Genomic DNA, 26,623 nt, shown 5'->3' with positions numbered 1-26,623 from the left:
CTGTTCTCTGCGCATGCTGAAGAACTTTGCCCAGTATTATCGTCCTACCGAGATATTTTCGACTTCGACGATTGCCCTTTCGGCCAGACACTCGGGGTCAAGCGTCGGATTCTTACTGGCGATGCTACGCCTGTTCACCGACGACCGTATCGAGTTTCTGCGTCTGGACGCCGAGTAATTCAAAGTGAACAAAATGCTAAATAAAAAAACCATTGATCCTTCTTCGAGTCCCTGGGCGTCACCTGTGGTGTTGGTTAACAAGAACGGCACGTGGCGCTTCTGTGTAGACTACCGTCATCTGAACAGCATTACAAAGAAGGACGTCAACCCTCTCCCACGTATAGACGACGCCCTTGACTGCCAGCACGGTTCCAGCTATTTCTCGTCTATTGATCATTGTTCGGTATATTGGCAGATTGCTGTTGACAATATGGACAGAGAAAGAACCGCGTTCATCACACCTGATGGCCTATACCAAATTAAAGTAGGGCCGTTTGGATTGTGCAACGCCCCTGCCACCTTTGAGAATATGATGGACTCCTTGCTCCAAGGTTTCAAATGGTCCACATGCCTCCGCTACCTCGACGACGTCATCGTCTTCTCCCCAACTTTCGACACTCACCTTGAGCGTCTAACAACTATACTTGATCTATATTGAAAGGCGAAGCTGCAACTTAACTCGTCCAAATGTTGTTTTGGCCACAGACAAATTACTCTTCTGGGCCATCTCGTTGACGCTTCGGGAGTACAGCCTGAACCCGACAAAACTCGCGCTGTCAGAGAGTTTTCGATTCCGAAGACAGCCGCAGACGTTCCACGTTTTGTAGGGCTATGCTCGTATTTTAGTCGTTTTGTTTCAGATTTTCCGGCGATTGCTAGACCCCTCAATAATCTTTTGAAGAAAGGCGTACAATTCTCGTGGGGTACTGCAGAAGCCGCCGCCTTCTCTCGTCTCGTCATTCGTTTAACCTCACCACCCATTCTCGCCCACTTCGACCCTGATGCCCCTACAGAATTCCGTACAGATGCCAGCGGTCATGGCGTAGGTGCTGTCTTAGCCCAGCGTCAGCGTGGCCAGGATCGCGTTATTGCTTATGCGAGCCGCCTTCTAGCACCATCGGAGCGCAACTAGTCCATTACGGAACGAGAATGCTTTGCTGTTGTCTGGGCGGTTGCGAAGTTGCGTCCTTACCTTTACGGACGCCCTTTTCCTGTAGTCACTGACCATCGTTCTCTCTGCTGGCTCTCATCGTTAAAAGATTCTACAGGCTGGCTTGGTCGATGGGCTTTGAGGCTACAATAATTTTCATTTTCCGTGGTGTACAAGTCTGGCCGCCTGCCCCAAGACGCTGACAGCTTGTCGCGTTGCCTTGTTGAAGACTCTGAGTCCTCCAATATTGCCAGTGCTTCTTGCGTATTCTCTGTATCCCAGCTGCTTCATTTCGCCGACGAGCAACGTCGTGACGCCTACATCAGAGCGCTCATCGACCGTTTTGAACACTCCCCGGCCGATGCTGCTCTACGCCTCTTCGTCCTCCGCGACGGCGCTCTGTACCGTCGTAACCTTCATCCGGACGGCTCTGAGTTCTTACTTGTAATACCTAAACACCTCCGCTCCACCGTTCTAGAAGAGCTTCACGACGCACCAACGGCAGGACACCTCAGGGTATCTCGAACCTATGACCGTGTACGTCGCCGTTTTTTTTTCTGGCCGGGCCTTGCCTGTTCCGTACGACGTTGCGTCACCATTTGTGAACTTTTCCAACGCCGCAAGAAGCACTCTATGCTCCTCGCTGGTTACCTGCAGCCGCTCGACATCCCTACGGAGCCCTTCAATCGTGTCCGCTTAGACCTTCTCGGCCCATTTCCGGAATCTGCATCAGAAAACAAGTGGCGTTGTAGTCGTGGTGGACTACGCGACCCGCTACTCCGTAACCCGCGCTTTTCCGACCAGTTGCGCAACTGATGTTGCGGGCTTCCTTCTACATGATATCATTTTGATGCACGGTGCTCCGTGTCAATTGCTTACAGACCACGGTCGCACCTTTTTGGCCAAAGTCATTGACGACATCATGCGTGCCTGCTCAATACAGCATAAATTTACCACCTCCTGCCACCCGCAAACGAACGGCCTCACTGAGCGTTTGAACCGCACCCTTACAGACATGTTATCAAAATACGTTTCAGACGACCCTCGTGACTGGGACCTTGCTCTACCTTACATTACCTTTGAGTACAACTCTTCGGGTCTCGAAACTGCTGGCTTTTCCCCGTTTTACTTCTTGGATTGCCGAGAACCGACGCTTCCCCTTTTGCACTGTGCTTCCGTCCACCGCAGCTTCAACTATCGATTATGCCCGTGATGCAATCGCCCATGCTGACCATGCTCGTTAACTTGCGCGCGCTCGTCTACAAGTGTCTCAAGACAAACAGAAGCAACGCTACGACCTCCGTCACTATGATGTCCATTTTGTGCCCGGCACCCTCGTGTTGCTTTGCTCCCCATCGTGTAAAGCTGGCCTTTGTGAAAAAACATCTTTCCTGTTACTGCTTTCCGTCCGTAGAAATTCTCAAACCCCGGTGAAACGTGAGCAGTGAAGAACAAATCGGACCAAGTTGAGTTTCGTCTAATATGTTTTTAAAATGAGGGTTTTCTTTTGGATAAAGTAACTTGTATAAGTGTAAATCTATGACTTGGAAATAAAATGAACCAACTGTAGTAGAATTTAGCTGTGTGCCATGTGTGAGAAAGCAAACTAGCGTGCCTGCCCGCAGGTCCAAGGCTCCAAATCTGGAACGAGCGCTGTTTGCACTTGCTTCACAATTTCTTGCGAGCTAATAAACAGAAAATTCGCAAGGTTGAATGAAAAGAAAAGCTGCTCCTTCTGCTTGCACCGATAAATAAAAGCGTGCTATGAAAACTATAAGTTGCCTTGGCATTTAGTGCGTGATGATCAACTTCTGACCTTCCAGGTAGTTATCATTCGGGATACCGTACCTTCTAACATAGGTACATTAGCCAGAATATTCCTGCCGCTTAAAGCATAAGCGCCACTAATGCTGTGGCAGAAAACCATAACCGAACAAAACGAAATGAACCTTAAACAGCCATCACAATATATCAGTAAAGCACCTGCTTATAAACAAAGTGGCTTCCACGGTTTGAAACACCAGCAAGATATTTAAAATAAATAAAAAGAAATATTACTCATCGGAAAGAAAGAAGTCGTTCTGAGTTATGTGTTTCCTACAAACCGTTATAGTAATTGTCACCTTTTCTCAATGCGGAAGTTTCGTATCCCCGTCGCTCTCCGATGCGCGCGTTCTGCTTGTTTCGGGAAAACATCAAATCATACATTGTTGTCTTGCTAACCGCGATGACACGCATAACGGTACATAACAACAGTCTTTCGAAATTAGTTCTTTTTCCTCCTTTCGGACTTGCGCACGGAGGCATCCCGACGATTTCAGAAGTACGAGGAATTCAGCGCGTACCGCCGTGACCGACCCTCCTTCGCTTCAAGCCTCAGCCTGCGTCGGCTGTTTCTCGATGCGGCCGCTACGTGACGAGCGTTTACTTGGACCCTCGTTGGGAGGTTTACTTAGGAGGTGACAGCGAAGGCCAAGGTACAACTGTAGAACAAAATGCAGGAGAGGTACCTAGCGGGGATAATCATCATCATCACCAGCCTATATTTATGTCCACTGCAGGACAAAAGCCTCTCCCTGCGATCTCCAATTACCCCTGTCCTGTGCCAACTGATTACAACTTGCACCTGTGAATTTCCTCATTTCATCGCCCCACCTAGTTTTCTGCCGTCCTCGACTGCACTTCCCTTGTCTTGGCACCCATTCTGTAACTCTTTGACTCACCGGTTTTCCAACCTACGCATTACATGGCCTGCCTAGCTCTATTTTGTTCACCTAATGTCAATTAGAATATCGGCGATCCCGTTTGCTCTCTGATTCACCCAGCTCTCTTCCTGTCTTTTACCGTTAGGCCTCACATTTTTCGTTCAATCGCTTTTTGCGCGGTCCTTAACTTGTTCTCGAGCTTATTTGTCAACCTCCAAGTTTTTGCCCCATATGTTGGCACCGGTAGCACGCAGTGTTTGTACACCTTTCTTTTCAATGATAGCAGCAAGCTCCCAGTCAAGATCTGGCAATGCCTGCCATATACACTGCAAACCAAACATATTCTTCCGTAGACTTGCTTATCTTGATCCGTGTCCCCTGAGAGTAATTGACCTAGATAAACGTACTCCTTCACAAACTTTAGAGGCTGACTGGCTATTCGTAACTCTTGTTCTCTTTCCAGGCTATTGATCATTATCTTTGTCTTCTGCATATTATTAATTACCGCCACTCTTCCACTTCCTGTGTTAAGGTCGTCAATGATTTGTTGTGATTCGTCCGCAGGGTTGCTGAACACGAGAATGTCATCTCCAAAGCGGAGGTTGCCGAGATATACGCCGTTGATCCTTACTCCTACGCCTTTCCATTTTAATAGCTTGAATACTTCTTCCAAGCATGCAGTCAATAGCATTGGTCAATAGCATTGGCATTTAGTCAATAGCACCTTGCCTGACCACTTTCTTTAAAGATATTTTTCTTCGTTTCTTGTGGAGAAACAAGGTATCTGTGGAATATTTGTACATATTTCTTAAGATGTTCACGTCCTCCTGTACTTCTTGATTACGTAATGCCTCTATGACTGTTGGTATCTCTACTGAATCAAATGCCTTTTTTATAATCTATGAGAGCCATATAGAGGGGAATGTACTCTGCAGATTTTTCAATTATCTGATTGACGACATAGATGTGATCCCTTACAGGGTATCCCTGCCTGAAATCCACCTGTTCTCTCGGTTGACTGAAGTGAAGTGTTGCCCTTATTCTATTGGAAAGTGTGTCGGTGAATATTCTATACAGTACTGAAAGTAAGCTATTGGGCGTATACTTTTTAAATTCTTCAACTTCTCCGTTTTTGTGTATAAATATAATGTTGGCATTCTTCCAGTTCTCTAGAAAACTTGAAGTCGCGAGACACTGCGTTTAAAGGGCCACAAGCTTTTCAAGCGCGATATCACCTCCATCTTTCAATAAATCGACGGTTATTTCATCTTCTCCTGGCGCTTTTCCCTGAGTCATGTCTTGCAGGACCCTTCTAACTTCATCTCTACTTACAGAAGGAGCCTCTGTATCCTGTCCATTACTACTTCGAATGACGATTGCGTGGCTGCTCTGGGTACTATAGATGTCTGTATAGAATTCTTCCGCAGCTTTTACTATATCTTATAAATTGCTGATGATATTACCCTACTTATCTTTCAGTGCATACATCTTGGCTTGTCCTTACCCAGTTTTCTTCTCGTTAATGTCAAGCTGCGTCCATTTTTTACTGCTTCCTCAATTTTTCTCACGTTATAATTTCGAATATCCCTTACTTTCTCTTTGTTGATCGATTTTGACGGTTCCGCGAATTCTATATGATCACCTGAGTTAGACAATTTCATGCTTTGTCGTGTCTTTATTAGGTCCTTTGTTACTTGGGAGAGCTTACCTATTGGTTGCCTTGGTGTCTTGCCTCCCACTTCAATTGGTGCTTCTGAAAGCAGCCTACTTACGGTTTCGTTCATTACCTCTATGTATCTTCATCTCTCTGTCCTATAGCTGCACATTTGTTTGCAAGCACCACCCTGAACTGGTCTGCTTTTATCCCTGTTGCTTCTAGGTTGGCCTGTTTCTTCTTGACTAGCGCCTGGCCCTGATCGCTTTAGTAATGAATTTTATATAAAATTTCAGGAATTCTTGTGATATTTTCCTGAACAGCTTTTGAAGAAAGCATATAAACATGGTCAGCGTCCTCCGTCTTTCTATCAGGGCTACACAACCTTAATCGCAATAGCACTAATAATGACGTAATAAAGAGTCTAAATGGATGTAGGACGATGTCGTTATGTAGCGTCGATTATAATATTTTCAAAAGTGCTGACAAATAGGTTGCAGACATTCATTTCTAAAGTAGTAGGTGGCATGTGAAATTAGAGGACGCTCTATGCAGTCACATGTTGATATCACACGTTCAGTCCTTGGAGTGCATACAGTATGGATTAAGTAGCTCTTCTTCTGATTGACCTCGGCAAAGCCTTCGGTAAGGTTCAGCACGATTTTTCTTGTTCCGAATACTTCGAGATCTTCACTTAGGGGATGTATTATGCAATGTTATAACATTTGGCTATAAACATTGCACTACAAAGTTAATTGTCAACCGTACCCTCTCAGATATATTACAGGTAGTCATCCGTACATCAGGGTTGTACGCTGTCGCCTTTACTCTTCGCTATGGGCATGGAACCGCTTTGCTTAAGCGTGCTTTGCGACTCAAGATTTAAGGATACAGGTAAGCAGACGGGGACATTAAAGTGCTAGCTTGTGCTGGTGACATTGCCTTCTTTTGCATCGATAAGGCCAGCATTACCGAAACACTACCGGGCGTTTCTGTGAAACTACAGGAGCTCATATATATTTTGCTGAAAGCAGGCGTTTTTGGCTAGGCATGCGGGCGCTAATTCCCTCTGTATTCTCGAATATTCATTGGAATCAGTCTCCGCTGCGATATCTTGGTGTGCCTCTCTACAGCTTCCGTAGTCGTCATTGGACGTCCTCGAAACCACTATCCGTCGAGAGGTCAGAACCTGGCAGGGTCGTGACCTCTCCATTTCTGCGAGAGCGAAGGGATGCATTTTATTTCTTGCTTTTAGGCTTCTTTATGTTCTGCAGGTCTTGCGCTGCTCTCGTATAAATGGTCAGGCATGTCATAGAATATTTACATGTTTTATTTGGCGTTATTATGGGAAGCCATGAGAAGGGATAACAATTTTCTTCCGCTTGAGGAGGGAGGTCTGAGTGTTGTGCATTTGTTTGTGCTACACTTTGTCCTGAGATTATTTTACCTTCCAAACGTCCATCATCCATTCCTTCTTGCGGTTAGTCGAACACGTATTGCTTCACACGTCCCTTTTCTTTTTGTCAGGACAAACTTCGCTCAAGAACTGCCGTTATGGGGCATCCTAAAATAACTTGTCGAGATTATTCCAGTTTTAAATGCCAGAGTCACTCTAGAATACTTGTTTAGCATTGATCGAATGTCGGTAAGCATAGCACTTATACATAACGTTTTCGCTGAACCTCTGTATCGAAAGCCATATCTGACTCTATATGAGATGGTCTTTGCCGTGTCCGTATAATGTGCATTACGCCAGCAGCGAAAACATTTTTCCTTAAGCTGCACATTCGCACCATGCCAGTTAAAACACGGCTTCAGGAAAAAGGATTATATCTACCTTGTTATACAATTTGTAGACTTCGCAGTCAACCCGAGACAATAGAACATTGCTTTATTCGTTGTCGTGACGCATTTCATTTTTGGGGACATTTTACAAGAAACTATCAAAAAAGACTTTCCTTTCACATCTTGTAGTATCTGGTTCCTTCCTTTCAAAAAACAGTCAGTATTGCAATATATGATTTGTTTATGTTTTTAGGACTCTATTCATCATGGAGAAGCCGAATGATCGACAGGCATGCCGAGCCACCTCGCTCAACAGCATCTGTGTTTCGAGAAGAGGCTGCTCAAGTGCGCAGTGCTGTTGCAAACTTCGATCCCGTTCCTGAATGTATTTCGCATCTGGACGCTTGTGCTTGTTTGCCCGAATTTTGAACTTTGTTTGATCGGACTGCGTAGCATGTGTGCATTTGTTTTTAACGTCTGTCCAAATATAATGTAACAATTTTCGAATGACGCTACTCGTCTTTGCATGCAATAAAAAAAACACTGGCGTGTTCCAATTGTAAAGTAGCTGACTACCGCGCAGAGGGCCCGGGCTCGATCGCGGCGGGAGCTGGGATTTTTTTCCTTCTCATTACTGGCAACAGCGGCGACGGACTACGGCGGTGGAGGCGGCAGACAACAGCGCCAACTGAAACCGCTATTGGAGTGAGCCCATATCAGCTTACGCTCAGTAACAGCTTCATCTGCTTGCATCGCTAAACTAAAGCTATTGTGAAAACGTTATGTCGCCTCACGACATAACGCGTGTCATGATCACCATCAGACAGGTATCATTCCTGCTACCGTTTCTGCAGACAAAGTACATTAACGAGAACAATGCTGCTGCTTAAAGCATTAGCAACCCTAATGCTGCGGCAGAAGAATATCAACGAACAAAACCAAATGAAGCTAAAGCGTGCATAACAATCATTTGTTAAAGCCTCTGGATATAAATAATGTACACTCCATAATTTGAAACGACAACAAGATATTTAGCCTAAATAAAAACAAAACAATGGCTTACGTATTCGCCGGGAAGAAACAAGTCGTCCCGGGCGAAGTGTTGGAAACAAACCAGCATAGTTACCTTTTCCCAATGCAGAAATTTCTTATCCAAGTCGCTCTCCAATGCACGTCGTCTGCTTCTTTGGAGATAAAATGAAATCATACATTCCTGTCTTTCTATCGCGATGACATGCCTGATGGTACACAACAAGACTTTCGATATCTGTTTTCTTTTTTTCTTTTGCATCACGACGATTTGACAGCTACAAGGCATCCAGCGCGTGCCATGACAGGAGACCCTTTCGCTTCAAGCCCGAACCTGCGTCGGCTATGTGATAAGGAGCGTTCACTTGGAGTCGCGAATTGCTCGAGGCACAAGACGCACCTCTCAGCCTAGGCCGCTGCGGAATACGCGCAGAATTAGGTCGCATTTCTGCTTCCACGATAAAAAATTGATAGAAAGATCTCTAGCATGTATATCAGTTCACAAATGGGGGTTGTTCTTGTCGGAGAAAATCTTCTGCGTCTATTTCTTGTCACAGGCTTCGAGAAAATCAAACAGCGGGTCACTCCGCCAGTCGGGCTTCTTCGCTGTGTTAAATGACCAGTCTTCTCTCGTGTGATGCGACTGCGCAATATTCGCCACTGATTGCCCGCTGGCCGGCGAGAAATATTTGTGAGCCACCTTCTGAGAAGACGCGCTCCACCAGCAACTTCTATACCACCGTCTTCATTTGTTGGTTTTTTGTATCTCTCGTAAGGGGAGGCTATCGCACGGCTCTGGACATGCAGATAAACTGTAAGTCACATTTTTCATCGGCTCCGGGTAGTTACAAAAAGGCCCTCAAGTCGTTGGAGATATTATTTTATTCGTAATGCTGTATCAGGAGCTCTTTCGTTTGGGTAGACAACTGCCACACTGTTTTTCTCATGAAAAGCACTGCAATTCGTACGTTTAGCATCCTGAAAGCGTTCATATTTATGTACTGAATCCATATATTCTCCGTCCAACTTCACTGTGAGCATTCTCTTATAATTTACATACACCTATTGTGCGGTACAGACTCATGTTTTCTCTTTCTCTCTTTCACTCCCCATGCCCCTCCCCACGTGTAGGCTAGCAAACTGGACTCAGTCTGGTTAACCTCCCCCACTTTCCTTTTTCCCTACACTCTACATACACCTAAAGAAATTGATGCATCTTATCCATCGCGTCCGCAACATTTGTCAATGTAACATACATACTGAAGTGGTTCAGTTAGAAATATTCAGGCGACATAAGCATATCAGTCACCAATGTTGCAAAAACATAGGAGCAGCATGTACACATTTCAGTGAAAGTTGAAGTTTTCAAAACATATAGGGTCAATGTAAGCTCAGTTTGGAGCTTATGTTATGGCTCCATATATTTTTAAGTAATCCGAGTCTCTAACGTATATCAATAGTGTTCCCGCTCTTCACAATGCGCTCAATCGGATTTCTTATTGATGTGGTGTATCCGAAACTCTGCAATCTTGCAATTGGAATTGAGCACAAGCGCTCTTTTATCCAAGCCGTAATACAACGCAGTGTTTTCTGTGGGAGTTGGTGCGCATTTGCGAACAGGAAGCTAGGGAAACCTGCAGAGGCGTACTCTATGGGAGAAGTGGATTGAATTTCGATGTCACTTCACCTTACTTACCTGATAGTCCTGGCTGGATGAGTGATGCACTTTAAACCCTTCCTTTTTTTTCGTAAATCGAGCCCTCGTCATTTTGTGCACGAGTCTCACTTGATTCCCTATTATAAACACAGGCATTGCGCGATACGTGCAAACCAAATAGAGAAGATCGCGGAAAATCACACCAGAGCTCACAACCCACGGGTGGGCTACGCTACATAATACCGCACGCAGTGATGTGCCAGCGACTACTTGACGCGTAGATCTCATACGTGCACCTAAGAGCGCCTTAGTAACCGTTGCCGGCTGAAGCAAACATACGCACGACATCCGGTAGCGAGCAAACAGTGAGAGCTAATGTCACAGCAGGAACGTTATACCAGGGGCGTCTACTTTACGTGATTGATGCAGCCATGACGTACAAAGATGTAATGCCCTCGGAGAGCAAGCCACGCACAAGCAGTTAAGCACTGATCCGACTGCGCACAGTGAATGAGCACGACGAACGCATTCCACGCTGTGTGCTACGGTGGCTACACCGATTCTGGCTTTTTGCCTGTTGCAAGATGGCGGCAACCAGCTTCACTTTTGGAGATCCACCTCCACGGTTGTTCAAGCGCTTATAGGCGGCACCAAGGTAGGTCAAAATGGCTGCCGAGACGGTGATAAGGCGATGTCGCAAGCGTGTGAATCTCGAGCAGCAAAGCACGTCAGGCCCTGCCCTCTAGTTTCGCTGCAAACCATACTTTCTCTCTCGCTAAAGAGACACGAAGGTGTGTAAATGAAGGCGAAGCTACGTTCAACGCCGGTCACATCATATGCAGCGGCATAAAGTCCATTAGAGACGATTTTTGCAAAGGGGAGCGCCGAAGCGTTGCTGAAAAAGGAGACATGGACAGGAAAGACGCTCACTTGCGACTAAGTACATGTTCAGAGACAAACCACCAGGAAAGTTAATGCGCATGCGCTTTCATCTGGAATTGTAAACAAAAAGTTTACATTTTATATATACACATAAAATTCGCCTAACGATGGGGCAGACCTCACTATATCAATAATGACAGCTATAGTGTATAGGTGACGGCAACAACGGCACGTGCAAGCGGCCTGACAAAACTCATTCCAAAATAACATTCGGAGGGAGAGTGACAGGGCAGGTGACTAAGAAACTTCAGCCAAGGGCGAGGAACGTAAATTGTTTGTGCATCGGATGCACTGAGAGAGCACCAATACGAAGGTTAGCACAAGCGTGAATCTGTGCCTTTTTATCTGCTTTTAATCTCGGTTTTATCGAAAAGGGTCTTAAGTCACAATCCCTGCAGTGCGCAAGAAGGTGCGCGGAGTTGCTCAGGGCCTTTAAAAATGAAGAATGTCCTCGTAGCGTGTCATTTAGACAGCGCCCCGTCTGACCAATGTAAACTATCCCACAGTCGACTGGTATCTTATATACCACTTCGGTAGCACAGGAGGCTAGCGGTTTCGTGTGTTTCTTTCCACAGGTATTGTTCTTGTTGGTGGCCGTTTTGCAAAGGCGCACAGCCGAGAAAGCTTGAGAGGAGCTGCGAAGAGGAGGTCAACGCCGTGTTTTTTCCCGATCCTTTTTAAGTTGTGTCAAATCGTTTTGTCTCTGAAAACATACTTAGTTGCAAGCGAGCGTCTTTCCTGTCCCCGTCTCCTTTTTCTGCAACGCTTCTGCGCTCCCCTTTGGAAAAATAATGTCAAACCAACTAGCCCAACAGCTTACTATTCCATTAGAGAAAGAAAGGAAATATGAGGACGAAGAGAGAGAGAAATAGCACTACTTGCGAGCACGTGCGCTTTAAGCCTACATAATTGGTCACAGAGAGCTGTCGACTGGACGCACTGCAATGACGCTCTCGTTGCTTTCTGCGCGATCAACGCGCACGGTTATGGTCCGTGAATCTACGTTCCCGAAAATGATATAGAGTGCAGCCGCTTAATTGCTTTCCGGGGAGGTTTTGACATTCATGATTGCACAATGGCGAACTGCTGCTGTGGTTTCTGCACGATCTTCACGAAGAAGGCCTTCGGCCTTCAATTTCTACAGAAGTAATTTACCCTATGATCCAAATAAGCCGAGTACAGCTTCCGACAAATACTTCTACAACGTTTAGTGTCACAGATTAGGGTTCAATCAAAAAAAGACGTAGATGAGTTGAACGCTGTTTCGCAATTTTGTCTCGGCAGATTCTTAACAAAGTGCGCTTATAAACGCTGATGAACGAATATTACAATCGCCGAAGAGCCTGGGTGATTGATGTGTGTGGTCTCACAAATGAGATGTCACTGAGGTCACTCAATACTTGGCAAATGCGAATATATGTACACGAGAAATGCGCACATATATAGAGGAGTTCATCAATCTGGCGGCACACCCAGCAGAGACGTGTTTGTGCAGCCTTGGCTTTGTGTCATTAGGCATCAAAATTAAAGATTTGGCAAAGTATTTTTCGAGTGGCTCACCCGGCCCGTGGTGAACGAACGTCTCCGCGAGCGGCTTCAACGGCGGCGCTGGAAAATTCCCTCTTGTTTTCGAGGATCCAGTGGAGCAGGGTGTCCATAGTTGGTGTTTCATCTCTGCACAAGTATAAGTTGGTAACTCAGAAGTGCACGTTGTCAAAGCTGATTTACCGCGTTTTAATCATTACAGCATTACTTAAGCAGTGACCTAGGCATTACCTAAAAACATTACTAAACGTGTTACTTGTGACGCTCAAATAAAAAGAAACCCATTACCACCCTACGTTACCTACAAATTAAGGTAACGCATTGCCACCGCCGTTACAAAAAGAAAATTGCGGGACGTTACTTACTCGTTACAACATGCGAACAATTTTAGACGGTAGGTTGTTGCTGCAGAAACCCAGAATTTCTTGTATGTCATAGTTTACATAGAGTAAGCTTTTACTTACCTTACTATTTAGCAACATAACTTTCTACAAATATGTAGGACTTGGGAACAAACGTTTGCTTTCATTGTGAAGCTGTATAATTACCAGAATAATGGCGAACGCTCATGTGAAGGTTCCTCATGGCTGGCCTCGCTGGCTCATCATTGAGTACAAATGCGTTCTCGCAGTTTCATATGAATTCACACAGGATTTATTTTGAAGAAAATTTATTAACAGCGCACAAAGTATTCCAAGAGAAACATCCGTGGACACCCAAGCACTTGCTGTGAGTGGTGAATGTGAAAGCATCCGATTGAACGCCGCTGAGCGGTCATTCGGCGCTTCGAGTAATGTTTTCGAGTTTAGCTGCGTGCGTGTTATCGAGTTTGGCAATGAAGTTGGTGCGGGTTATTAAAGGGAAGCTGAAAGGTTTTCCAGAAAAAATGAGTGAACATCTGTACATAGTGGTTTTAAACCCTCCGAATTCGAATATCGTATCGAAATTGAGCGAAAGAAAGCGCAAATATATTTTATTTCGACGAAAAGTGCAGCAGCGGACACGCCCAGCTCGCGCGTCTCGTTTCCGCCTGTGATTGGTCGGGCGCCTCGTGACGTCAACTCGAGTAACCGAACGCTGCCGCTACGCATGAAGCGCGGTGCCAGGTAGTTTGGTGCTGTTTTTCTGAGACGGTATTGGAAAATTTAGAGAGACTGCGTTTTTCTGAGGAGTTCGGCGTTACTCCCTACATGTACGAGCCGATTGCGAAGAGCCGGCCTCTCGAAGAAGCAAACGATGCTGATGCGAGCAGCGCTTTCGACGCGAACGAAAGCAAAGTCTTGGGATCTCCTCGTGTTGGAAATGCTCTTTGGTGAGTATGTTTTTTGCAAGGCGATCTAGTGATCTCGCCGATCTTTCGCCGATCTAGTGAGCTCGTTTCCGGTCAAACAACTGTAGTGTTGTGTTCCTACATGCCTCCTCGTGGAACGTAAGCGGGGATGCGATCGTCGCCATTTGTGCGCTGTCCAAGGCTGTCGGCAATCTACAAAGACAGTTTAAACGCGTGAAAAGCTTCCTGGTTCATGCAGTACGTGTAGTGACCTTCATCTGTTGACTACCACGTTGACTACCACTCACATTGATTACCACTCACGTTGACTACCACGCACGTTGACTAGCACTCTACATACACGCAGACGCACCAACAACGGAATGCAGGGTCGATCGAAGCAGATTACGATGGCACGCACGCAGAAACAAGCGCGGTCAGGCACGGTCGCGGACGCTGCGAAGGAACGAAACACTAGAGTTGACGTCACAACACCGCGGTTTCCGGTCTCCGCTCGCATCGTCAGCGTCAGCAGCAGCGCGCGGCATTCGACGGGGGGCGGAGCTACAGCGCAATTTCAACCGACGATTACGTCGCTCCTAATTGAAAAAAAAAAACCCAAATTTTACCTACATGGTTTATAAGGTTCCCGCATCCGTATATGAGCGTCTTATTGAATTCGACAGACTCTTCAGCTTCCCTTTAAATTGCAGCGAAGCTTTCTTTGCCCCCTTCCTTCGACTTCCCTGCTGCTGCTGTCTGGCATACCGCGTCGAGGTGTGGCTCAGAGCGTGTGTATAGACCTTTTCATCGGGCGAGGAGGAAAGGGTGCGTGCCGAGCCTTTCCTCCTCTCTGGCATGTGTGATCCGGCGCGGCGCTGCTTGAAAGTATTGCTGTCGCGTACTGCAGAACGATTTCGTAATGTTTCAGATCGTACTTTGTGAAATTTACGCAATGTCCGTTCATATAAGGTCGTCAGGGAAGCCTTTCGGCGCATCGGTAACTACAGTACGCGGAAATATGTCTTTGGGGCGCAAACACGCGACGCGCATTATCAGCCGCGGTGTGTGTATGTGTTGGGAATTATTTTGCGTATATTGGTTTTATTTCAACGAATAGAACCAGTGTCTCTGTATTACCAGCAGGAGATGGTAAATCTGCTCGCTATCTGATCGCTTGGGGTAAGGACTAAAACACAGGAGCGCATGCTCGTGTGCGGCCAACCTAAGACAAGCAAATATCATCTAAGCGGCAGGCACTATCAAATATTTGTGATATACCGGCATCGTTATCACGTATTTCAAGTCTAGTAGGCTTGCTTGAAATCACTATATGTCTACGCTAGCCTCCTGCATGAGGCCGATGGCGCTGCTCAACACAGCGATCACTGCGGTTGGTGCACCAGCATGATACATATATAAGCTATGTGCTTCGGCATTGCCTTCTTGCACTGTAAAGCCATAATATCTGAGAGGGATCGCATAAAAAGAATGTGATGGCAATTTTTGAGGACAGAATTTCTGTAACACGTGTGAGTGCGTCGTAGAGAACGGAACGAACACAACCGAAGAAAAAATTCGGTTATCATCCTCTTTCTCGAAAAAGAAAGAAAAGCGGGCTAACGCCACAATACGACCTCGCACAATCACGCCGCACAACGTTTATAGATTTATAAACGTTGATGCCGCATGCTTGGGCCATGTGCTATATAGAACAACGATATCTGTAATCCAGCCTCTACCATTGCTTAGGATCCTCGCACAGTTCGTAAACGGCTGGACAAGTATAGTTCGCTCTGTAAGGTATGCTGTTATTACGAACCAAAACTACTTTATTGATGAGTGGAAACCTCATCCACAGAACCAAGTAGCCACGCAATGTAATCTGCAGGTAACAGTTTGAACGCTTGTCAAAGTGTAAGAGCACAGCTCAGGACTATCGTAGCAGAATAGTACCCACGTTGTTACGATGGTCGCGTATGTTTCATTGCTCCTAAACCGCAGCTTAGAACTAAACGATAGTACTGCAATAAGATCACATTAGTGATTGGAACTTTCAGAAATACACAATTGATCTCCGAGGACGATTGTAGACTCAAGTATGCGCGCACACATCGCGCTATGGGCTCCGTCCGCCTCAACGCCGGCAGAAAGTCACGCCATGCCGACTTAAACCGCTTCAGTACGTCTTGCAGAACCGTTTTCCACGTAGAAGCTGCTACGTCATACTAAAAAGACCGCACGAGCGCGAGAAAAAACCCCAGAAACTACTGCCGAGTGCATACCTGCCACGCAATACGGTGTGCTCGCCCACGCCAGCATGCCGACTGCCCATAGATGGCGCCATTGCGTAGCAATATGGTGCTATGGGGATACAATAGGCACGAGGTGCTCCGAGGTATGTGGAAAGGTGTAATGGTTCCAGGAATTACTTTTGGAAATGCGGTTGTTTGCTTTAAATCCGGGGTAAAATCAGGACTCGATGGGAACCAAAGGTCAGTGGGACACCTCGCATTGGGCTCTCACGGGAAGACTACAAATGAAGTTGTGCAGGGCGATATGGGCTGGACTAGTTTTGAAATGAGGGAAGCTCACAGTAAAATTCAGCATGAAGAACGACTGAGGAATATGAAAGAAAGTAAATGGGCCGGGAGAGTGTTGAGGTATCTGCACAGCAAAAACAGATTCACAGTGGACGAAAAGAACTAGGAAGCTTACCAGCAAGTACGCGGCCTGTAGGGTGGGTACCACAGCAACAAAGAACGTCAAACGGAAACTCAGAGATGCTGAAATAATCTCATGGGTGGCGGCAATGGAAAAGAAACCTGCCATGAATAACTACTCAAGAGGAAAAAACGAAATCAAGAAAGAAACAATTTATGATAACTGAAAGGGAAGCTCATCACTTTTCGAAGCGAAATCGGGATGTCTTAGAACATGCACCCGTAAAGCGAGATATAAGAAGGAAGAAGAGGCATGTGCTTGCTGCGGTAAAGCTTGGGAAACTATGGAGTATATTTTATTAGAATATGAAGACGTCTACTCAGCGGTCGATTTAGCCATCCCTGGCCTCTTTGAAGCCCTTGGGTTCAGCGAGAGCAGTGGAAAAGTAAACATGTGCGCAATAAGGATTAGTAAGAGGCGGTTGGAGGATTGGTGGAGGAAAAGTAGGGAATCGACAAAAAACGGAGACGTACAAAAGCACAGTTCACAATTGGGGATCAGAAAATTTGGTTGTGGGAGTTCATCGTGCTTTCTTTTCTTTTTTTCTTGTTTAACCTAGGTAGGACATTAGGCAGTATAATAGCAAGAGCTTGGTGGCGCAACCCACCATCCCGTTTCAAAGGGGACGCTCATAACATCCAACCCATTCATCCATGGTGGCGTCCATGAAAAAACGGTCTATACATGACAGTAGCGAGGCAGAGAGGAAAGGGGACGCAAGAAACTTGTTTGGAACCTACCACGCCGAATATGCACAATGCCTCCTGAAGCTCCCTGGGCGTCGCCACGTTAGCCTTTTGATAGCTGTTCTCATCCATGACCCCCCTTGAGGCATTGTAAAAACTGCAGCGCTTAAGGCTCAACCAGACGTACGCGTTCCAATGCGCCCGCACGCGCCGCACCACGCCTGGGCGCGTACAGCGTCAGGCGCGGAGGCTGTTTCGCGTGTCGGCGTGCGGCGGCGTGGAGACCTACAACCGCTTGGACTTTTGCGCCCGCGCCGGAAGCTGCCGCTCGCGTCAGTAGCATGACGCACCTCGAAATTACCACGGCAAGCCCACGTCACTTCCGGAACGACTCTTCGCGCGACGTTCAGGCAAGCCCGGGCAAGCTGCTTCAGTACCTGGTGATGCTATGCCGATGCTGCTGCAGGTTTCGCCGGGCTCACAATACTCATATTAGGTCGCAGTTGAGCTGAATGACCCACAAGAAGTCGTAAAATATGTTTTGGAAATATAAAAACAAATTTTAAGCTAAAATTATTGTATTTTCTTGCAATATGTAACACATTGCTTAACGTGGCCGTTAAGCGAAGGCTAGACTGCCTTGAACATGGCAAGCTAGCAACACTGCGCCGCCGCGACGAGACGCGCGGCTACGCGCGGCAACTCGTGCATCGTTTGGGTGCGCGCCCTCTTCCTCCGTCGGGCGCGACGCGACGTCGAGTCAGCGCGGCGTGTGCGGACGCATTGGAACGCGTACGTCTGGTTGAGCCTTTACCTTTCCACTAACGTGTGAGTCCAACACCCTCCATGGAATTTAAGGCCTTCTGGCTGTACCTTCTCCCCTTGAGCTACATCACGCAAAAGAGGCCCACATAAAAGTTCCGTGCAGCGTGCTACGAGCGGCACACCTGTGTTGAAAATGAGACGCGGAAGACCGAGTGGGCGACGACGGCGATGATAATTCGATTAGTTCCGGGAACCCCGCCGCTCCTTGGATATCTTCGGTGTTAGAAAAGTCCTGGCATCCTGCGACATGCTTCCAAGCGCACTTTTTTTCTGGACGTGAACCGTGCATGTAGTCTCTGCGTTTGTGCTACGATTGCGGTTGTGTGCCCAGCAAGCCTTCATTGCCGCAGAATGTGAATTACGTTCATGCCAGAATATGCCTAATAAGTGCTGCGTGCCCAATTGCTGGAGCAATTACAAATCGGGGCCGAAAAATCATGCGTTCGTGTTTCCGCAAGATCAATGACAGAATATTGGGTGCCAGTGCTAAGGGAAAGAGCTTGAATTCTGCGGAATAGGGCAGCTGTTTCTTTGTAAATAGTTGTACGAATGTTCTGTATCTCCATTGCTAAACTCATCTGAGGCGTCTTATATATGTGGTCTGCCGTACTGTACGTAATAATGCCTCGAAAGCGAAATTATTCGTTTAGAGCTTAATCTAGACTGGAATGAATACATGTGTCTCAAATGCGAAGAAGGGCACACCAGTGAAGTTGTCATGACAGAGAGAGATGAAGAGGTTATGCAAAGTAATGGAGAAAATGATTGACGCGCGACTTCAATGGTGGTGTAATGAAACGGATGTGTTGTCCAACTACTTAGTAGGTTTTAGGAAACATAGATGCACAATGGATGCAATATTAGATATAGTAACCTGTGTGCAACACGAGCGTGCACGCGGAAACATGACGATAGCAGTATTCCTAGACATCAAGAGGGAATTTGACACTGCTAGTCACGTTCATGTTATGCTAAGTATGTTGGAACTTGCACTGTCTGGTAGGTCCTTGCGATGGATTTCTGAATTTTTATCAGGTCGCAAAATATTTGTTCAGACGGGTGAAGGAAAGAGTGCTGAACATGTTGTCAAACAGGGAGTACCACAGGGAAGCGTACACAGCCCCTTTCTTTTTAACTGCGTCATGGCTGATTTAGCAAGAAGACTGCCATCACAGATAAATTTTTCATTGTATGCAGATGATGTGTGTATTTCGACATCTGTGTCTAATGCTCAACTGCTTCAGATGGCATTGCAAGACGGCAAAAATATCATTAACCAATTTTTGATACAGACAGGAATGGTTCTATCTCGCGCAATAACAGCTGTATTGCCCTTCAGTCTGAGGCAGTTACAAATTTCACCCTTAATCTGGAAGGGCACCCTCTAATGCTTGACACACAGCATCGATTTCTTGGCATAATACTTGAGAGGCAGCTATCCTGGACACACCACATAAAAAAAACTCGAAACGAGGTCAATGCCATAGTGACTGTACTTCGCAGGCTCGCAGGCACATCATGGGGCGGATCAGTATCATCCATGCTGACTGTTTACAATGCATTAATACGACAAAAAAAATGCGTATTCCGCGCCCATCTTACACGGACTTTCCCACACGTCAGAAGAGCGACTTCAAAGGCTTGTAGCTAGAGGACTACGCATATGTCTAGGAGTTCCACGAGCGACTTCTACCTCTTTTGTAATAGCTGAGGCTCGCCAATCACCATTTCCAGTTATGCGAACTACAGAAAGATGCCGACATTATTTTCATCTTCAAACACAGCATAAAAGTCACCCATTAACTCTAGACATAATCAAACGAGATAAAGGTTATGTTCATATAGAAATGCGACGACCATCTTCAGATATTACCAAGAAATAAATTTTGGAACTCAGACGTCGAATATCCTCTATGGCTGCTTACACTTCCAAAAATCGAATTGTCAGTAGAAGGGATATTCAGAGAAAGAGACATGTTCATTCAAGCTGCTCAACAGCTAGCACTTTACCAGATATATATGCGGTACTCAGGATACACGCACATCTATGCAGATGGCTCCAGTACACCAACCTCTTCAACTTCATCATTCATTATGCCGCACCTCAACAAACAAGAATCATTTAAGTTATCTCGTGCGACTTCGCCCACAACGGCTGAACTGTTCGAAATACTATGTGCGATAAAAGTTATATTGTCAGTAACAGATGCGCAAAAATGGGTAATCTTCAGCGATTCACAGGCGGCTCTAACATCACTCTGCAGCAAAAAAGGGAAAACATTCAGTGATAGTATAATATACGAGACACTTAAAAACCTCACAAAGGCAAGCGCAGTGAAACATGCAATAGCATTTCAGTGGGTACCAGGGCATTGTAACATTCCTGGCAACACAGCAGCCGATGAAGCAGCACGACAAGCACACCTCAAAGATGATATGGTTCCGCTTCCAATATATCAAAGAATTAGTTACGTTGCATTGTAAAGACGTCTTTCAAAATGTGTAGAAACACTTCGTTTGAGCAGAATTCCAAGAGCTTGGACCAACACGGGATCACCTAAAGAAAAATAAGAAAGACTACAAGAGGCTGCGACCTGCGTAGAGAACTGCGTGAGGGCAAGAGGGCTGGCCTGCTCCACCGAGAAATGTGAGCTGCTCAGAGTCTGGAGAGGGAAACAGAATCGCACGGTCCCGACTAGCGACGAGCTCAAGCTTGGCGTCTACCTCGAGGGAAAAGTAATACCGGAGATAACGCTCATAAGAATTTTGGGCATGTGGATACAGTCGAATCAACGCTGCTCACACATTCTCGCTCTACTCAAGACATCAACTCTACAAGTCGCTCGCATGATAACGCGCATCTCCCACAGACGCTCAGGCATGCGAGAGGAAGACACGCTAAAGCTGGTTAGGAGTCTGGTGATCAGCCGGGTTACCTACAGTCTCCCGTACGACAACCCAATCAAGAGCGAGGTTCAGCAGATAGACGCGATCATACGCAAGGCATACAAAACCGCGCTCCACCTACCACAATGCACATCCACGGTGAAGCTCTTGGCATTAGGACTTCATAACACTTTCGAAGAACTCAGAGAAGCACAACATGTTGCTCAGCTGCGCAGACTACAACAGATTCCGTCTGGCAGGGAGCTTCTGCAGAAGTTGGGATGCAGCGAACAGATGCAAGAAACCCAAAGAACCGCGACTATCCCGGACAAAATACGAAACACAATCAAGGTGGCTCCCATTCCCAAGAACATGGACCCCAACCTACACGAAGAACGCAGGAAGGCGAGAGCCGAATACATCCAAAAGTCACTAGCTTCCCAGGCAACAACGTTATACGTGGACGCAGTCACATACACCAGAAGGGCGAGACAGACCAACCCCAACGCAGTAGCGGTGGTGATAAACTCGGATATGCGAGAAATCGTCAGCGCATCTCTACGGGACTGCACGGTAGTCGAGGCTGAAGAAGCGGCCGTCGCTCTAGCGGCAGCGGAGTGCTATCGGACTAGGCGGTCCTTAACAATCCTAACCGACTCCCAAACAGCATGCCGAAACTACATGTTCGGTAGAAAAGGTCACAGAGCGCTCCGCATACTCCGCTCTGAAGATCCCCACACACAAAACCCAGAAAAAGAAGAACCAATTAGACACACGATAATGTGGACGCCGGGTCACACGGACGTGGAAGGCAACCGTGAGGTCGACAGGGTAGCTCGAGGATACACTGCATACCGAGCACCCTCCGCCAATGACCTCGAGGAAACCGAGCCAGTTCCCAGAGAATACTCGGCTATCCTAAACCACTATAAGGGTAGCAGGAAGCGGTACCCCTCGCCGCATAGCTCTCTCACTAGAGAGGACTCGGTAGCTTGGAGGCTGCTACAGACGGGTTCATATCCGAACTTAAACACCCTCAGCAAAATACAACCCACACAGTACACTGACGCCCATGGTGCCAAGAAACACCCACGCTCTACCATATAACGTGGGCCTGCCAGAAAACAAATGTGGCGCCAATAATACCAAACCCGAGTGCGGAGCAATGGGAAGGAATGCTCTCCAGCGACCGTCAGGACGTCCAACGAGGGCTGATCTGACGGGCCCAGCTGGCAGCGGCATCCAGCGGAGACTAGGGGCAGACGGCCGTTGCCAAGAAGATGGAAGACACCGTCTGACTCCGGGAAATTCATAAAACTTTGTAGAGCTCAATAAACGTTTTTCCTCCTCCTCCTCCAACAGCTCGGACTTATACCATATTGATCAGTTCATGGAATTCAAGTTTTCATTATCATTAGACAGAACTATAGAAACGCTTATTCATCGATTAAGGCTAGGCACTGCCTACACAAAGCATTTCTTACACAGAATTGGCCGCGCGGAAACCCCCGAATGTGATTGTGGATTTGTAGGCGAAGATATATATCACCTCCTTCTAGACTGCCCACGTCACGACACACCAAGATGCCGACCTAAATCGACCGTAATTAAATTAGACCGCAGACCTTTCAGTTTAAAGAAACTTTTGGGTCCTTGGCCAACAACCTCTTTGCAGAAGAGCGCTTTAAGAGCACTAAAGACTTTTCTTGAAGACAGCGGCACTGTGGGATGTTATTAACGCTTTCATTGTGCCTTTCATTTCAATCTCGCTATATATATATATATATATATATATATATATATATATATATATATATATATATATATATATATATATATATATATATATATATATATATATATATGTGTGTGTGTGTATGTGTGTGTGTATGTATTTGTAAATTATGTTATGTTGACTGTTTTGTTGTGACTATACGGGATACTGCATTTACACGGTGAATGTGCCACCCACTGACTAGAGACTGTGTCATTAGGCGACAGTATCGTTTGTATTTTTGAGACTTTTATCTACGTAACTGCAGAGACATTTACCTTGTGTATTTTATGTACCATGTGTTTATTACGTCATAGTCTTTCTGTGAAAACGTTGCGTGATAAGTACTGGTGCTTCTGTGAAAAGTATATTTCATATATAATCTTGAACCCTGTATGCTGTATGCTGGAACCATTCAAGAGATAAGGAGTAGCCAGCGCCTTAAATTGTGCGTCAACATTTCCTAATATCATATCAATAAAAGAAAGAGGAAAGGCAGGAAGGTTAACCAGATATCAGTCTCCCGTTTGCTACCCTACAAGGGGATGGGAGACATGGGTTAGAAAGAGAAGAGGACAGAGAGGAAAGCGTTAAAAAAACAAAAAGAACACGCACACACAGAGGCACACACACACAAAAGGCGTTCCAGTTAAAGACGTTCACAAAGGCCTCTAGATCGCAAGAAGCGTAACAGTGCTTGAACGGCCTTCTTGTGTGACGGTAGGTCCTTTCGATGGCGTAAATTTTTTTTGTCCGATAGCGGTTGGTCGTCCAGCTGGTCAAGTTCGCGGCGAAGGCATTCCCTCTGTGGACTGTACTGCGGGCAGGTGCACAAAATATGTTCAGTTGATTCTTCATGACCGCAGTGGTCACAGGTTGCGGTGTCGGTCATCCCTATGCAGAATGCATAGGCTTTGGTAAAGGCAACGCCCAACCACAGTCGATATAAAAGCATGGCGTCTCCACGGCAAAGCTGTGATGGCGCTCGAAGACTTAATGTAGGATCAAGGAAGTACAGTCGCGTATTTCTTAAATGTGGCTCATTCCATTGCGACGCGGTGCACTGCCAAGCAAGCAGGCGGAGCTTCCGTGCTGCGTCAGTTCGAGAAAGCGGAATTGGGACGTGGTGCTCCTCAGTATGGGCTCAGCGGGCAGCTTGATCGGCCCGTTCATTGCCGATAATCCCGCAGTGACTTCGAAGCTACTGGAACGTTATTTCATGCCCTGCATCACTTATATGGTGTAACGTCCCTGTAATATGAAATATTAGTTCGTGCAGTCCACGTCGTAAAGGTGACAGTAGAGACTGCAGTGCCTCGTACGAATCGCAGAATACCGTCCACTTGTGTGGCGGTTCATCACCAATGTAATGAAGGGCAGTAAAGAGCGCTGCGAGCTCTGCTGCCGTCGATGTTGTCGCGTCAGTCGTCTTAAATTTGATTGTAACGTTCGCTTGTATGACGATTGCCGCCGCGGAGCTGTTTGGCAGGACAGATCCATCAGTGTAAATATGCGTAGAGTCACGGTAGTTCTCGTACAAAAATAGTAGGGTGAGCTGTTTTAGGGCTGGTGGTGATAGATCAGGTTTTTTCGCGATGCCAGTTATTGTGAGGTTAATGTTGGGCTGAGCGAGGCACCATAGAGGAATCGAAGGTCTCGCAGCCGGAGTGAAACAAGCTGGCAATGATTCATCATATGCGGTTATCGTTTGGCTGAAAGATGTGCGGAGTCTGTGGGCAGGTAGAGAGGCTAAGTGGAGACGAGCAGTCCTGGCTAGGTGCCTTATATGGGTCCTGAGCACTTCAATTTCAATGTGGGTCTTGACAAGGTGATCTCTAGCGATTTCTATCGTAGCCACTGTTGAAACACTCTGAGGGAGGCCTAGACAGATCCGGAGCGCTTGAGCCTGAATACATTGTATTGTGCGTACATTCGTTTTACCTGTGTTGGTTATTGCTGGCAAGCTGTATCGCAGAAAGCCTCTCTACACCCTCTACAGCACGCTCTCTCACACCCAACTCTCAACGCTCTCTCAACACCCTCTCAGCACCCTCTACAGTTGTAACATGGCACTTGTCGACATTCCACAGGTCTTGACATGAGATATGTGTTATGGTGCAGGGCTAACTTTTCGTTGAAGAACTTTTGTGGTCGCATGAACGGCAAACTCTTTGACGCCGACGATATATCAAGGCAAATAAGCTACTCTGAAGAAGAGGGCAGCACTGTGACTTTTCAATATAAGCCATGCTCCCTCTCATCATTTACTCGAAATTCTTTCTCAATCCTAAGGTTCAACCAATTAATTTTTTTATGGACGAGCTTTTTCATATAGCAGCGTGTAAATAGTTTTGCACGAATAAAATAATCTTGGAACACCTTCTGCTCTCTGCTGGCCATCTGCTCAACTATGCCGAAAAGAAAGAACAACTGCGCTCTGGTTAACGTTGCCCATGAGGGCGCGATCCCTTCATGCAACCCCTATCCCCGAGCACGCCACCGCACTCTTCTCCGTGACGTCGCTCGCCGAGCGCTCAGGCATTTTTTTTGTATATAGTCGGATACAATTTTAGAAAAAAGGGGAGGCCCCACCCAGATGACCGAAACGCGACAGCTGATTGCCTCCGCGACTAAAATAGTCCCGCTCGAAAAATCGTTCTCCTGAAACGCGTAACTGTTGGTGTAAATAAGGACTTTTCTATTTTGACGACTGGTTTAGTAGAGCTCTCATGTGCTACAGCACATGCCGGATAGCAACCGAAAAAAAGACCTCGTGCCCCTTACGACGCTACCCGTCGTCTGCTCTTTAGCTTCGTTGCGCAAGTGACAGAAGTCGAAGGAGCAGCTCTGCAAGGCTTTTGCGCTTGTTCACATGTACACTGCGTATCTACTACTCGTTTTCCAAGCTTAAAATGGATCACTTGCTATTGAAAAAGTACTTATACAAAACAATGAATTTATCGCGACAATTAAAAACCTGGGGCGAGAATACAGTCTAGGCAGGAAGGTACAAAATGCTTCATTCATCTTTTAAATAAATACATTTGGTTTTATATAGCATAAAATTTATATTTTTTGGTTTTGCGTTTTCACAATTTCACATCACGCATTCTACAGCTAGCGTGTGCAGTGAGCATTGGTGGACAGAAATCAATCGACGGTGCTACACAACACTCGAACACCGTCGCTAGACGCTCGGCTATCTCATTGCTGACAATGATCGTTCACGCTAAGTTCACGTCGACAAATCTTTGTGTTTAAGACTTCTCCCGCAAATATTTTCTGTTGAGACACTCGTACGTTTGTTTCATGAGCGCACACTTTTATGATTTTTCCTGAGAATGGTTTTGCTCCATCACTTCAGCCCGTCCGACGAAAAACGCAGCGACACAGTACACGAACACACCCGCCGCTAACAGTAGGCACCAGTCTTTAGAAAACTTTTCTCGTCGTAAATCGTCGAAATAAAACAACATGGAACAAACACGCAGGATGTGTGTTAGTAGCGGTCGCCGCGGGATCCAGTTTTCAGGCAAAGCGTAGCACAGCGCCAGCGATGCTCGCTGCAATGTTCCTCCGCCGAATCACGGCTCAAAATAAACGCACGTGGCACAAATGCCGCATATATTTCCGGCAAGATAGACCATCACAAGCAGGTCTGGAATTCACTCTGACGATGGGCTGAAGCACACAGCTGACGCGACCTCGCCCAGTTCGAAGCGCGGGCGGCCATCTTCTCCGTCGGCGGAGTCACCGGCCGTCCGGCTCATGACTTCAGTCCAGAGTGCACGCCCATTGGTGGATGCTCGTGTGCCTCCCTCTCGGAGGAGTAAACGCCCCCTCTTTTCTAAAGTTGTATCCGACTATAGGTGGTGTTGGTGAGTCCAGAGGGAACGTAGATAAAACCACAGAGAGGAGGGGGGTGAAGAGGCCGTTCCCGTACAGGAAGGGGGGGGGGGGGGGGGGAGATATGGAAAAGGTGAAGCGGAAG

General features: G+C 46.5%; 1 protein-coding gene across 1 annotated transcript in view; it reads right to left on the bottom strand.

The window, feature by feature from the left end:
• The window catches only part of LOC142584695 (decapping and exoribonuclease protein-like), a 380,948-nt gene that overhangs the window by 172,250 nt on the left and 182,075 nt on the right, over positions 1-26,623 (bottom strand). Inside the window, exon 3 of the mRNA XM_075694890.1 lies at positions 12,483-12,596. Within this exon, the coding sequence (XP_075551005.1) occupies positions 12,483-12,596 (114 nt within the window). The remainder of the gene's footprint in view (positions 1-12,482; positions 12,597-26,623) is intronic.

Source organism: Dermacentor variabilis, chromosome 6 (genome assembly GCF_050947875.1).
Source record: "Dermacentor variabilis isolate Ectoservices chromosome 6, ASM5094787v1, whole genome shotgun sequence".
Taxonomy (NCBI): Eukaryota; Metazoa; Arthropoda; class Arachnida; order Ixodida; family Ixodidae; genus Dermacentor; species Dermacentor variabilis.
Note: the sequence above shows the minus strand (reverse complement) of the source record. Positions and strands in the feature narration are given on the sequence as shown.